The sequence below is a fragment of the Schistocerca serialis genome, chromosome 3 (genome assembly GCF_023864345.2).
Source record: "Schistocerca serialis cubense isolate TAMUIC-IGC-003099 chromosome 3, iqSchSeri2.2, whole genome shotgun sequence".
In the NCBI taxonomy this organism is placed as follows: domain Eukaryota; kingdom Metazoa; phylum Arthropoda; class Insecta; order Orthoptera; family Acrididae; genus Schistocerca; species Schistocerca serialis.
In genome coordinates this window covers 206,006,509-206,021,578 of record NC_064640.1, presented here as the reverse complement: position 1 = coordinate 206,021,578, position 15,070 = coordinate 206,006,509, and the positions used below count along the sequence as shown (strand labels likewise).

Genomic DNA, 15,070 nt, shown 5'->3' with positions numbered 1-15,070 from the left:
ATTTGCTGTTTATTGCAATGTTTGTTCCATCAGCAAACAAAACAAACTTGGTATCTGGTAATGTTACTGATGAAAGGTCATTGATAAACACAAGGAAAAGTAGGGGCCCTAAGATGGAACCTTGTGGGGCCCCCACATGTAATCAATTCCCAGTTGGATGATGTCTGATAGCTTACTACAGGTCTCTTTCCTAATAACACACTTTGTTTCTTGCCAGAGATATAAGATTTGAACAATTTTGGAGCATTTCCTGTTGCACCATAATATTCTAATTTACTCAAAAGGATATTGTGATTTACACAGTCAAATGCCTTCGACAGATCACAAAATATACCAGTTGCCTGCAATTTTTTGTCTGATGAATTAAGCACATTTTCACTGTAAGTGTGGATAACCTTCTCAGTGTGGATAACCTTCTCAGTGTGGATAACCTTCTCAGTGTGGATAACCTTCTCAGTGTGGATAACCTTCTCAGTGTGGATAACCTTCTCAGTGTGGATAACCTTCTCAGTGTGAGAACCCTTTAGAAATCCGAACTGCGTCTTTGACAGTATGTTGTTTGTGATGAGATGGCTGTAAAGCCGATTGTACATTGCCTTTACTAAAATTTTTGAGAATGCTGGCAAAAGTAAAATTGGATGGAAATTTGACGCTATTTCTTTATCTCCCTTCTTAAACAGTGGCTTAACTTCAGCATATTTCAACCATTCAGGAAATATTCCACTGATAAATGACTGGTTACACAGATAGCTTAATATGTTACTTAAATCAGAACCACATTCTTTAATTAACTTTGTTGATACATCATCATACCCACTGGATGTTTTTGATTTTAAAGATTTTATGATGGACATTACTTCTGCTGGCGTAATAAGGGTCAGATTCATATTATGCAAGTTTCTTGAAATGTGTGGTCTGAGGTATCTCATGGCAGCATCTACAGAATCTGACAACCCCCATCTTTTCAGTAACAGTTATAAAATGTTTGTTAAAAACGTTCTGCAACACTATACACATCTGTCACCTATGTATCATTTACTCTTAATGCTATTTGCCTGTTTTCATGCCTGGTTCTACTGGTCTCCTCCTTCACTATATCCCATATTATCTTTATTTTGTTATCTGATATGACTATCTTTTCCTTGTAATATATTTGCTATGATGTCCATATTCCAGTCTTTAATATTTTGCAGTATTTCTTGTAATGTGCTATAGTGTCAACTTCAGAACTGTTTCGGATTGACATGCAGTATTCTTTTTGTTTTACAAGATACCTCTATTCCTTGAGTAATCCATGGCTTCTTCTAGACTTTGCTCTAATCTTGGTTAGTTTTGGGTGAAAACAGTGTTCAAATAAGCTAAGCACTTCATTAGCAAAAGTGTTATATTTTTCATTCATGCCATGAGCACTGTAAACATCACTCCAGTGAACGTCTCTGTGGAGTGCCTTAAAATAATCAATTTTTGGCTTATTGATTACCCCCCTTGAGTTCATATTTAACAGATTTTATATGCTATTCAGTATTAAGATTAACAGAACGAATTGCATGTCAAAGGACTGAGATGCCATTGAGTATTGGTTTTGTAATATAATTTTGTTCATTGGACTTTTCTATAAATATATTATCAATGGCTGTTTGTGAACAACTGACTACTGCAGTTAGGAACTTCACAGTGGGAATTAAGTTGAATGATCATGTTACTAACTCAGATCAGTTCTTATTGGGAGAGTCTTTAAGGAAATGTACATTAAAGTCGTCAGCAACCACTATTTCTTTGTTTTTGGTTGCTAAATGGGCCAGTACAACTTCAAGATGGTTTATGAACAGATTAAAGTTACCTGCAGGTGCTCCGTATACACACAATATTATGAAGTATTTTTTATGGAATTCTACTTTTGTTGCACATGCTTGCATATGCTGTTCCAGGAAAAATTTATGAATGTCTATGTTCTTAAATTTATGATTGTTTCTGATGAAGGGAGTCTCTCTCTCTCTCTCTCTCTCTCTCTCTCTCTCTCTCTCTCTCTTTCTGTTTGTCTACAGAAACAGTAAATTTCAATGAGTATTTTGAGTTGCACACGATGTTAATATCTTGAATATGTAAGAATGTAAAACAAAATGTTGTTAATTCACATTCTTCTAAATAATTTTAATTTTATTTTGTCAATCTGCCTAAATGGAAATCATACAAAATTCAATACTACATCACATCTGTCACATACGTTAAAAATATAAATTGTTCATATCATGTGGTATTGTAATAAACATGCTAAATTGTTAAAAATGTAAGTGCCGATGTGACAGATCTTTGTCATTGCAAGAGATGAATGTTATGTGGTCAAACATAGGTCATCATTATTTCTATGACACACACACATAAAGGACATTTATAATATGTAATGAATCTCATTTCATAAAACAAAACAAACAAAAAAAAGCATCTTGGTTCTTAACCCATCCCAATGTTGTGACATTGGCGTTCATAACATCATTCCATGTGTCTGTATAGTATTGTAGGATGTGTTCTGTTCTTGTGTGTCTGATGGATTGTTTCAGTGCACCACTGTCACAACTCGAAGTCTCTCAAATACCCCATTTATAGAGTGAGTCAGAGCACCAACAACATCCAGTGTGGATTCTGTTTAATTTGACCCACAATTTCCAATGTGTTGGCAGTTCTTCTTGTTCCAGAGATCTCTTCCTTCAGTATTACTTGTAGCAGCTGTTCAGTGTATGGTAGTGGCAGGCGTCTTCAGTGAAGCTCGTTTCTTCATAAGAAAAGTACATCATGATAAATGGGAAGTTCTTTATTCTCTTTTAGATTATGATAATCTCTACATAGAGTCTCAGTTCTGTGAATCTGTGGTGGGTAGGTATTGCTTAGCAGGGGAAGCCAGTAGACAGGAGCTGGTCTGATTGTACCAGTAATCATGTGCATCTTGCTGTTGAGCTGTGCATTGATGGGGCTGGTATGGCAGCTATTACCCCACACTGAAGTGTGATACTCTGTGGTTGAAAAATACGGTGCAAGAGTTGATGTATGCAACGTCTCCATTGAAGCACCACCAGCTGTGTCACACAGCCTGTGAATGATGTTGTTAGTTTTTATCTTGGCTGAAGTGTTTCCTAGATGTTTTTTATAAGATAGTCCATCCAAGTGTGATGCGAAGATTGCTAAGACACTTGGGGTACTTGTTGTGATGGAGAATATGGCCACCAAATTGCACCTTTAGCTCAGTGTTTGTTTGTTTGTTAAGGTGAAACACTCGAATCTCGCTTGTACTGGTACTGGTACTGGTACTGGTACTGGTACTGGTACTGGGCTTCAGTCTCCATTTCTTGAAGTATGAGTTAAGAGCCCCTAAGTCTTCTGTTAGTATTGCCACTGACTGACCAAGCTCTCTTAATTGACAAGCCAGGGCGATATTTTCTGAGTATGAGAATTTCCTTGAAGATGTTCTTGGAAAGTCAGAAATGTAAAGGCTGAACAGAAGCAGCGTGAGAACTGAGCCCTGTGGAAGTCCGTTATTTAATTCCCTTATTGAGCTGCGATTTTCACCCAAGCAAACTTGAAAGTATCAATTACTTATTATGTCACCAATAATAGATGCTGTTGTTTGCCATTTAATTATTTTCAGTAATTTGTGAAACATCCTTTCCCTCCAGACTGTTATGCTGCCGTAAGGTCGATAAAGGCCTCAGTTGTTTTTAGTTTCTCCTGGAAACTAGTCTCTGTGAAAGTTGTCAGAGCTATTGCCTGGTCATTGCAGCTTTTTTGAGGCCCAAATCCCTCTTGTCCTATTGGAATGTGTTCTAAAATGCACTCACTAATTCTGTGATAAGTCTCTCCAAGAGCTTATACATGCAACTAAGCAGAGAAATTGACTGAAAGTTCTGTGTCGGATCAAGTGATTTTTTTAGGTTTTAATATTGCCACAATTTTTGCATATTTCAGTTTCTTGTGAAGTGTTCCTCTGTTCAAAATAATAGAGAAGAAACAAGTCAGCCGGTGTTTGTTATTTTCCCCAAGATGGCATAAAAATTCCATATTAATATTATCACACCATGAAGCATTACCACTTTCAACCTCTGCTAAACGTACCTCTATTTCATCTAGGATGAATGGTGAAGGGAATTTTGAATTACTTGGAGGCAGAGCTTTTACATTTGTTAGCTCTTTTTATTCTGGGTGTATGCTGTTTAGCCCTTGGTGGTATGGACATTTTTACTATATGGTTAGCAATATGACTGGCTGAAATACCAGGCATCTGATCAGATTTATTAAAGGCACCACCCAATTTGCAGACCAAGCCTTCCCACTTCAGTGTTTGAAATTCAGCTTTTGTACTGTCTCGGAATAGTGCACTATGCTGGCATTATCAAGACTATGAAGTAGCTCATGTGCAATGTCACTGTCTCCACATTTGTTAAATTATTCATATAGGTGTTCACCCCTCTCATCCCACCCTGGCATATATTCTCTGCTATAACCAAGGGAAATATGTTTCTTAGTAGATGAAAGAACAGCTGCACCAAAACAGCTGTAGCTCTGGGGTTCTGGTGGAATGAGAAGAATATATTTTTCCAGGTGATCCTAAAAATACTGTCAATTTGCCTTTCTAAAATTCCATCTAGGTCATGGCACTGACTTAACCAGTGGGATGGATAAGTCAGTATTGAGAATAACAGATATGTGATGGCTATGTGGGAAGTCTGACAAGACTATTCTTGATGTAGGAATTATTTGGTCTTTATGATCATGGGAGACAAAAATGGAGATCGGGGTTATAGCCTCTCTATCATGTAGCTGGTCTAAATGTCTCCAGATCCTTGGCATCAAAAACTAGGTAAAGACTGTTGTTTTCAGCCTAATCGACAAGTGCATTATCACAGTGGTTGAGTGCATACTTCCACTGCACATGGTGGCTGTTAAAATCGCCAACATATGCTGATGGATGGACAGCAATATGCAGAACATTTGGTGGTCACTCTACATTAGGAGGGTTATAGTTATTATGGATAGTGAGTTCTTCAAGCTTTATTGAAACATTGTAAATGTCATCAGCTGTATTTGCTGAGATTAAGTTTTTACGATCAGTGTTAGTTCAAATGTAAGTGACACCAGTATAACCACAGTGGTAAGTTGCACCAATAAGCTGGTAGGCATATATCCTTTCTCTTTTATAAAGATCTTCTTCATTTTATGCATGGGTTTCATGGATTAAAAACACTTCAGTGATATTACATAAAAGAAATTTTGACTGGTAACCTTGGATAATTCCTTGTAGATTTAGTTGGCAAGAAAGGACTGAAGGTCCCATATTTTTGCCCATTTGTCTCCATGTTTGTAACCAGGAAGTAAAATAAAGGTCTGGCTTTAGGGACGGCCTAGCTCATTTGGTGTTAGCCAGGGTGCACATGCAGTATTTTACTGTGGACACCAGTTGGATTTACACACAGGTAATATGTTCCAATACTTTGTTTCTATCTTTAATCTTACCCAGTACAGTTTCTCATAAAACTAACAGTATCATTCTGTTACTGCTAGGTGAAAAACTGAAGTAGGTGTAACACTCATTTTGTCTATATAGTCCTGAAAATGAAATCGTATGTCTGAAAGATGTTGGACAATAATTAAAAAAGTAATGATGGAGTGAGTGAAGATGGAATATTACCAATAAAATAGCTGGAATGGCAAGCCATTATTAAGCAAAGAAGGAAAATCTGAAAAGGAGAATATTATATAGAGGGTCTGTATCAAGGAAACAAACTTCAGGACCATGTTACAGAAAGAAAAGATATGAAGTAGGTGAAGATGAGATGGGAGATATGATCCTGCAAAAAGAATGTGACTGAGCATTGAATAATCTAAGTGAAAACACGGCCCCTGGAATAAATGACATTCCCAGAACTATAGCACTTGAGACGAAATGCTATCAGACTTGAGTAAGAATGTAATAATTCCAGTTCCAAAGAAGGCAGGTGGTAACAGGTGTGAATACTACTGAGCCATCAGTTTAATGAGTCATGGGAGCAAATTATTGTCATGAATGGTTTCCAAGAGAATGGAAAAACTGGTAGAAACCTACCTCAGGGAAGTTCATTATGGGTTCCAGACACATTTAGGAATGTGCGGAGCAATACTGACTCTGTGACTTATCCTTGAAGGTGAGTTGACAAAAAGCAAACCTTTATTTATGGCAATTGTAGATTCAGAGAAAGCTTTTGAGAGTGTTGACTGCACTACACTCGCTGAAATTATGAAGAAAGCAGGGGTAAAATACAGGGAGCAAAAAGTACATTTACAACTTGTACAGAAACCAGAGTGCAGTTACTGAGAGTCAAAGGACACAAAAAGGAAAGTTGTAATTTTAGAGTGAGTGAGACAAGATTTTAGGCTATCCCTGATGTTATTGCATGTATAAATTGAGCAAGCAGTGAAGGAGACACAGGATGGACTTCAAAAGGGAATCTAAGTTAATGGAGAAGAAATGCAAACTTGATGGTTTGCTGATGACACCACCATTCTGTCCAATGCGAATGCTATGACTGAAGTACAGTAGCAAGAAAGCATTTCTGAAAAAGAGGAATTTGTCAACATCTGATTTCAGTTTAAGAAGTGTCTTGTACAGAAGTGAAATATGAACTGTTAACAGTTTAGACAAGAAGAGAGTAGTAGTTTTTGAAATACACTACTACCCATTAAAACTGATATATCATGAAGACGACGTGCTCCAGATGTGAAATTTAACCAACAGGAAGAAGATGCAGTGATATGCAAATGATCAGCTTTTCAGAGCATTCACACAAGGCTGGCACCGGTGGCAACATCTACAACGTGCTGATGTGAGGAAAGTTTCCAACCGATTTCTCATACACAAACAGCAGTTGACCGGTGTTGCCTGGTGAAAAGTTGTTGTAATGCCTCATGTACGGAGGAGAAATGCGTACCACCACATTTCCGACTTTGATACAGGTTGGATTGTAGCCTATCGTGATTGCGGTTTATCGTATCGCGACATTGCTGCTAGCGTTGGTCGAGATCCAATGACTGGTAGCAGAATATGGAATCGGTGGGTTCAGGAGGGTAATACGGAATGCCGTACTGGATCCCAGTGGCCTCTGACAGGCATCTTATCTACATGGCTGTAATGGATCGTGCAGCCACGTCTTGATCCCTGAGTCAACAGATGGGGACGCTTGCAAGACGACAACCATCTGCATGAACAGTTCGATGACATTTGCAGCAGCATGGACTATCAGCTCGGAGACCACGGCTGCAGTTTTCCTTGACGCTGCATCACAGACAGGAGTGCCTGCGATCGTGTTCTCAATGACAAACCTGGGTGCACGAATAGCAAAACATCGTTATTTCGGATGAATCCAGGTTCTGTTTACAGCATCATGGTGGTCGCATCTGTGTTTGGTGACATCATGGTGAACGCACATTGGAAGCGTGTATTTGTCATCGCCATACTGGCGTATCACCCGGTGTGATGGTATGGGGTGCCATTGGTTACACGTCTTGGTCACCTCTTGTTTGTATTGACAGCACTTTGAACAGTGAACGTTATGTTTCAGGTGTGTTGTGACCCATGTTTCTACCTTCATTCGATCCTGCGAAACCCTACATTTCAGTAGGATTTGAAGGTCCTGTACAGGCCTTTCTGGATACAGAAAATGTTCGACTGGTGCCCTGGCCAGCACATTCTCCAGATCCCTCACCTATTGAAAACATCTGGTCAATGGTGGCCAAGCAACTGGCTCATCACAATACGCAAGTCACTACTCGTGATGAACTGTGGTATCGTGTTGAACCTGCATGGGCAGCTGCACCTGTACATGCCATCCAAGCTCTGTTTGACTCAATGCCCAGGTGTATCAAGGCCATTATTACGGCCAGAGGTGGTTGTTCTGGGTACTAATTTCTCAGGATCTATGCATCCAAATTGCGTGAAAATGTAATCACGTGTTAGTTGTAGTATAATATATTTGTCCAATGAATACCCATTTATCATCTGCATTTCTTCTTAGTGTAGCAATTTTAATGGCCGGTAGTGTATGATGCTGTAGAAGAAAGCAGAAGTTTGTATGGGTAGATCAGATAACGAATGAGAAGGTATTGAGTTTAATTGGGAGAAGAATGTGTTATGGCACAAGCTGAATAAAAAAAGGGTTGGGATGATTGGACACATCTGAGACCTGATAGAATCATGAGTTTGGTAATGGAGGGAAGCCGTTGAGGGTAAAAATTGTAGAGGGAGACCAAGGCTTGAATACAGTGAAGTAGTTCAAATGGATTTAGCTTGCAGTAGTTCTGCAGAGATGGAGAAGCTTGCACCAGACAGACTAGCACAGAGAGCTGCCTAAAACCAGTCATTCGACTGAAGACCACAGAAATATCACTAATTTAAAAATTACAGTCATGGACAGCCCATGATTAAAAGTCTATCGATAACTCCATTAATTTTTTCTCCCCAGCTAAGACATCCTCATGGCTGCCAAATTTTTGTGTAGTAGGATGTACCAAGTCATTTACAAAACCTACAATTTCCAGAAAAACTCAGTTTTTCCCTACAAAATTTCACATTTTGCATGGTAAAATATGTTGCACAAATGACAAAGAATGTTTTGCTATTTAATCCAACCAATGTACAAGGGTAATCCAGGAAGTAATGATGATTTGGCTTTAATAAAGTCAAGAAATAGGTATTTTAAACTAATATACATCACTTAAAGAAATTTAAGCCTGATTTATTTTTCTAAGTAATTGATTCCATTATTTAAGATTTTTTTCGTAACTGTCTGCCAGTCTGGTGAAAAAGATGGGTTTGCAGTGGTGTATTTAAGCTGCTGCCTTTGCGTGATACAGTTTCACCTTGTCAGATCTGTCAGTTACCCGTTATAAATCTTCCTGATGCATGGTCACCTTTAGGAATTGTTCTGGTGGTCCAGCTACTCCATCCCATCACCGTGTATGAACTTCCTTTTCTTCTGGACTTCGATCCTTGTTGGGTGATGCTGAGATGTTAGATCACGACAGTTACTTCAAGCTAGTTAATAAACTCTGAACTCTCATTTGCACTTCTTTGTATTTAAATGTTTTCAAGTTGCACACTGATGTATCCCAGTGATTGTAACTCAAAATAGTTCAGCCCAATGTTAACACATTGTGACTCATAATGTCTGATCTTTAGGCTGTACATAAGATCTCGATCTCTCTCTCTCTCTCTCTCTCTCTCTCTCTCTCTCTCTCTCTCTCTCTCTCTCTCTCTCTCTTTTTTTTTTTTTTTTTTTTTTTTTTTTTTTTTTTTTTTTTTTTTACATTAAAGCGATACATTTGTTTTGGATCCCCGTTGACATTGGCACAGATGGCTCCGAGTAAGAGGGTCATAGACAAAGCATACATATAGTGCTGGACATCGAGTGAATGCCGTACATTACGTGACTGCTCTCCACTGCCTCTGTTGTTACGCTGCATGCTTCCTCCGTACAAACATGTACCAGGGCAAACAGTATCTGCTCCTTTCCTATATGCTACTTAACAAATATCTGCTCTCATGATCACCTTTAGCTGGTACAAATACCCATAGTGGACCAGGATATTTGATGAAATGCCACATTACACTACACTAGCTTCAGAATTTGTGTGTCACAGTTGCCTGCCATTGTCCATTAAACCAGGCCATTGTCCATTAAGCCAGTTATTCACTGTGTTCTTCAACTCAACATAAGATTCAAAATGTTTCATATCCATAAACTTTCTGAACGTTTTAAAAAGTTTCTTGTGTAATTTGGTTCAGCGATAACATCTAATTCTTGGATAGCTGTTAGTGTCCAAGTATGATGAGTTGTATAAATAGACAAAAAATTAGTTACCAGCAAGTATTATTGTCTGTTACTGTGAAGGATTAAATTAGTATATAATACAAGGTGATGCATCCCCTGAGGCATCAAGGGATCACAAATTTAGCATTGGAGGGCAGCGTGGTGGGTAAAAATCATAGAGGGAGACCAAGAGATGAATACACTAAGCAATTCAGAAGGATGTAGGTTGCAGTAAGTACTGGGAGATGAAGAGGCTTGCACAGGATAGAGTAGCATGGAGGGCTGCATCAAACCAGTCTCAGGACTGAAGACGACGACGACAACAACAACAATACAATGTGCAGCAGAATTAAAGGACCACTTTTTGAAACTCTTATTCCCACTCATTCTGACACCTGAGTTTGAAATCTGGCTTGAAGGCATGTATGATCTTCCTCTGCAATGGTGCAAAAGTCGGGAATCTTGAGACACCCTTGGGCTGAACGACACTTCAATTGTCAAAACAAAATGAGGAGTGAAATGTGGGTTGCCTTCTTTGCATGTGTTGACATCTTGCTGTCTGAAGTGTCAGCAAGCCCTAGGGTGAGATTGAAGCCCGCCAAGCTTTTGCACCATTACAGAGAGAGGTTGTTTGCACTTTTGAGCCAAATTTCAAACTTAAGTATTGTACTGTGTGGGAATTACAGGGTTTCGAAAAAGTAGTCCTTTAATTCCATTGCACTGTGTATAACATAGTTATTACTTAAAATATTTGAGAGAGAAATTTGCACAGCTGTTTATATGTTATGTAAATAAACAAGTGGTCATATGAGTAGAAATCTATCTTAAAGAGTGTTCTACATAAACTATATGACATAACAAAAACTTTTTTGAGACTGTATGTGTTAAGAGGCTCTTAGTAGTACGAATTAGTGTAGAAGCAGACTTGCCAAAACAATGGCGCATGCAAGCACTCAAAAAAAAGTGTGTGTGTGTGTTTGTGTTTGTTTTTCTGTAGTTAATGCTGCCGTCTCTGTTTTTCCAGCTTTCAAAGCAAGCAGTGAAGGATTACAACAGAGGGCGGATGTACCTGTCTGACTTAGCCAACAGGGAAGGTGTACCTGTGTATGATTCTATTCCTGAAAGTGTAGAGTGTGTTATCCAGAAGTGCAATGCACGATAGCACAAGCTCCAACTGCAATTTGGCAGTGTTCAAACTTCATGACAGGTGTTCCTAAGTCAACCAAGTGAGCCAATTGAAAAGTGTTACCACAGTGATGCAGCTATAAAAGTGAATTGAAGAGTCTTAATTTAACAGCTATTATCCCCGAGACAGGTGTGTTGTGGTACAGTGTGTGGGTGCTCTCAGCAGAGCTGCCATTCTGCTGTAATCAGTGGGATTCAGTAACTGTTTTGTATGTTGTGGTATTAGCCGTAACTATTGGCATCTCACAATCTGAAAATGCGTGCCATTATATTGAATTGAAGTAGTGAATATTTATTCAGAAAGAGCAAGGTGACATCACGTGGTTGAGATTTTGTGCTGTCTTGATACTATAAAAGAAGGTAGTGCTATTAATTTGATGAAACATCTCAAACTGCCATTATTCAATAATTCAAATGATTGGTGTTTCTGTGGAAACATTGTTTTCGGTTTATAGATGTCCGTACTGTGGGAAGAGATTTTATTGGTATTTTTTTTAAAAAAGCAGCTATTTTTAAAGTTTATTTTTTCTCTAACATCGAGCTTTAAGACAGTGACCTGCATGTTTGGGGAAAAATCTAAAGAACAAAGGATGAGTGTTAGTATGCCCACTGTCTGTACTAATACGTCAAGACACTATCCCGTCATGGGGTACCTCACTGCTCACATTTTACTAATGCAGTTTCAAAATTGAGGCATCACATTTATACATCAGTATTGTTTTTGATTCTCCTTACATTTTGGTACATGCACTACTTCACTCAGTCACTTCCATACATTTCTTCCTAAAGAACTGTCTTTTAGCTTAAAACCAGATGTGCAGATTCCTAACTCGTAATAAATTATTTATTATATTTATACTTACATATTAGGGGACTAATGGTATCTACTTAATCATGTTAAACTTGAACTCTTCTTTCATTTCTTTCCTCTTTTTTTTTTTTTTTACTTCATTTGAATGTGAAATTTTAGCTTCAGCAGCTTGTTCTCTGGCAGTGCCTCTGTACAAACTGTTAGTGTAGCTACCTCAGGAAGACAAGTGAGTAGGATATGGAAAATATTCGTGATGCTAATTAGTACTAGTTTTCCACTCTACACTTGCCCATTATGAATAGGCCAGAGAAAGTTCAGTATTTTACAGAAGTGAGTGACTTTTCAGGAACTGTGAATCATTTAATTGTAGGGATAATTGAGGGATTAAATTATTTGTGTTAATCTTAGCAGAAATTGACATCACATAGTTATGAGAAGGGTTTCCCCTTTCATTAAATTTTTTATGGTTCAGATTCCTAATAATTTGACTTTAATACATTGTTAGATTCTGGTCTAGTACACTTAATTCTCTTGTATAATACAAATTTGATGATGTGTTTTCTAATATTGGTAACTAATCAGAATCCCTATAAACTTCCCTCCAACTACAATCAGCATGAATTTGGTTATATTTCTGTGTGAAAGAAAGAACCTTATGTATTCAAAGTTAACTTTTATTAGAAAAACTCCTAACCCCCCTCCCCCACCTTGAAACAGTTATAAAAGGTATGTAACTGCATTGTGTGCAAGTCATATGGTCAATACATCCGAAATATTCTGCATCCAGATAAGATGGTATTAAGTTGATGGAAAATATTCTGGAAGAACAGATGAATGTTGAAAGTTTTTATTCTCTGGTGACTCACCAGAAGTTACAAATTACAGTGAACAGTTTTATGTTGCAACTAATACTATTTGTTTCTCTTTATCCATTCCACACTCCTTCCCTCCCTTATCACAGTTTCCCTCTTTCCCATTTTTGTGTAGTCACCAGTAAAGCTTATAGTTGTAAATTTTTAGCTATTTTAAATGCCTGAAAATGTGTAGAATGTTGTCATTCACAAAGTACCTGACGAATATGTGAGGCAGTGTTTAAGTTAGATGTCTGTACTTACATGCAACTGCATTTATATACTTTAGTCCATGGATAACGAATGTTTGTGTGAAAATACATTTGTTTTTTAGCATATTGTTATATTTTGACATGTGATTTTCTTGTTCTTGTAGTTACACTTCCTCCCAGTCATACACAGAAATTGTTTTATGAGTTGTAAAGTTTTATATTGATTAAAAATTAATCTACAGTCTGAAAGTATTATACTCAGATATTTCTGTTAATTATAATTTTCAGAATTAATAACAGGATGCTGCTAATATTGAAACTACCTAACTACTTTCATTACTTGCAGAATATGTTGATAAATTTGTACTGACATTTCTTTTTTAAAAAAAGAAAGCGTGTAGAATACAGGAGACAAATGTGGCAATGGTGGGAGGTCCCTTTAATGGTAGTGTTACCTTCAGAAGAGGAGGAATTTATGTATTCTGGTTCAGTTTGCACTTAAATATGCCACTAGGTTTTTTAAGCAACTTAAAATTGAATAAAAAATGTTGCCAGAAATAACCTAACTGTAACATATTCTGAAATTCTATTAACAGAAATCTATTTTCAATGTTAAAGTAAGATAAATCAGTATTATTACAGATTATAACTGGAAAACTAAAAAACATTTCTTGCATATTAAGTACTTGAAAGTGGAAGAACTCGGATATTCTGTTGTAAGTTAGTACTTTTTCAAAAATCCTGCAATAAATATTTTATTACATCTTCTGGTACTTTCAATGAGAGTCTTACACTAAGAATTATTTATGTTGCAAGATAATGTTTCTCACATAATTTATTTGCTCATTAAACTAAAGCATTTTTAATAGATTGTATAAATTTTTCTGTAAATATACTGTCTCATTTACAATAATACTTTGTCTCCAATGTATTTATAATGTTAAGGGCTCAACAGCATTATCTTCATTACCAACAAGAATAACAAACTTGGCGTGGAGGCAGATGGACAGAAGGAAACACAAAAAAGTATGTTAAATATTTTTTAGTGCATCAGATATAACTGCAACATTTAAGGTTACATTTGACAAGTCTTGGGTAGTTTATTGATAAACATCAATAGAAGTACTACCTTACAGTGATGTTATTGCACTTTGCCTCCCGTGACCATTATTGGAAACACATGGTGACAGTACAGTAAACATGTACAGTGGTGCAGTTGTGCATATACTATCAAGTGTACTTATGAAATGTCACAATAGCCGACCAAAGTGACCTAATTCTAGGTGCATTTATATTGCAGTTTACTAACAAATGGACAAAGTATTCTGTTCAAAATGTGCCACACACATTTAAATTGTTCATTTTTCAGTCTTGCCACCATGAGTGGACACAGACTTATTGTCTCAGGATTGTGATTTGAATATGCTTTTTTGTTTCAAGATGTGGTACAAACTGATAGATGAAGATAGTTACTTTTGTGCTGCGGCTTTTGTGCTGCAGGTACTGCATTGGGTGTGCTCTGCTATTAAAGTGGAAACCCTTTGAAGTGGGAGCAATTTTCCCAGATGGACGCCTTATGGATTTTAGGGACCATATAAAAGAAGGTAGTGTATGGAGGAGATAGCTAGGTGAAGTGGTTCTAGGATTTGAGAGGTATAAGAGATCATAATCATGTTGAACTTCCGGGGACCCAGCCATGAATGGTTGTAGAAAGAAGGTAGTTGACATAGTTCTGTGTTTGATCACTACTGTGCCAAAGCATTTATGAAATGTGATGGTGATATCTTGGCAGCAGTAACGGAACAGGGTAGTTGCATGCATCATGTATTCTGAATAACAACAAAAAATTGCCAACGGAGTTACCACATTCCTGCTCTTGTTACTGTGCCTATCCACCACAATAAGGTGAGTGGTTATCTTCACTGATTTCATTGTTTGTATTCCACCAGGATTTTCAATGTATGTACGAAAATGCAACTACAACCAGATATTGCCTACAACCGAGCAGAAGAAATAAACTTGGAACACAGAAAATTATGTTCATATTAGGAATTAAAAATATAAAAATTACCACAATGTACCAAACACACAACATTTACTTATTTATTATATAAGAAGTCAACATCACAACAATATGAATACTGGGCTATTAACATTACAAATCTGAAGTGACTGCAGACT

The 15,070-nt window shown here is 37.3% G+C and overlaps 1 protein-coding gene across 2 annotated transcripts in view; it reads left to right on the top strand.

The window, feature by feature from the left end:
* Nucleotides 1-13,733, top strand: part of LOC126469924 (uncharacterized) — a 573,978-nt gene extending 560,245 nt beyond the window's left edge. For both annotated transcript variants that reach the window (XM_050097321.1, XM_050097320.1), the window contains exon 15: nt 10,855-13,733. In XM_050097321.1, the coding sequence (XP_049953278.1) occupies nt 10,855-10,992 (138 nt within the window). In that variant the 3' untranslated portion in view covers nt 10,993-13,733. The remainder of the gene's footprint in view (nt 1-10,854) is intronic.
* The last annotated feature ends 1,337 nt before the right edge of the window (nt 13,734-15,070 follow it).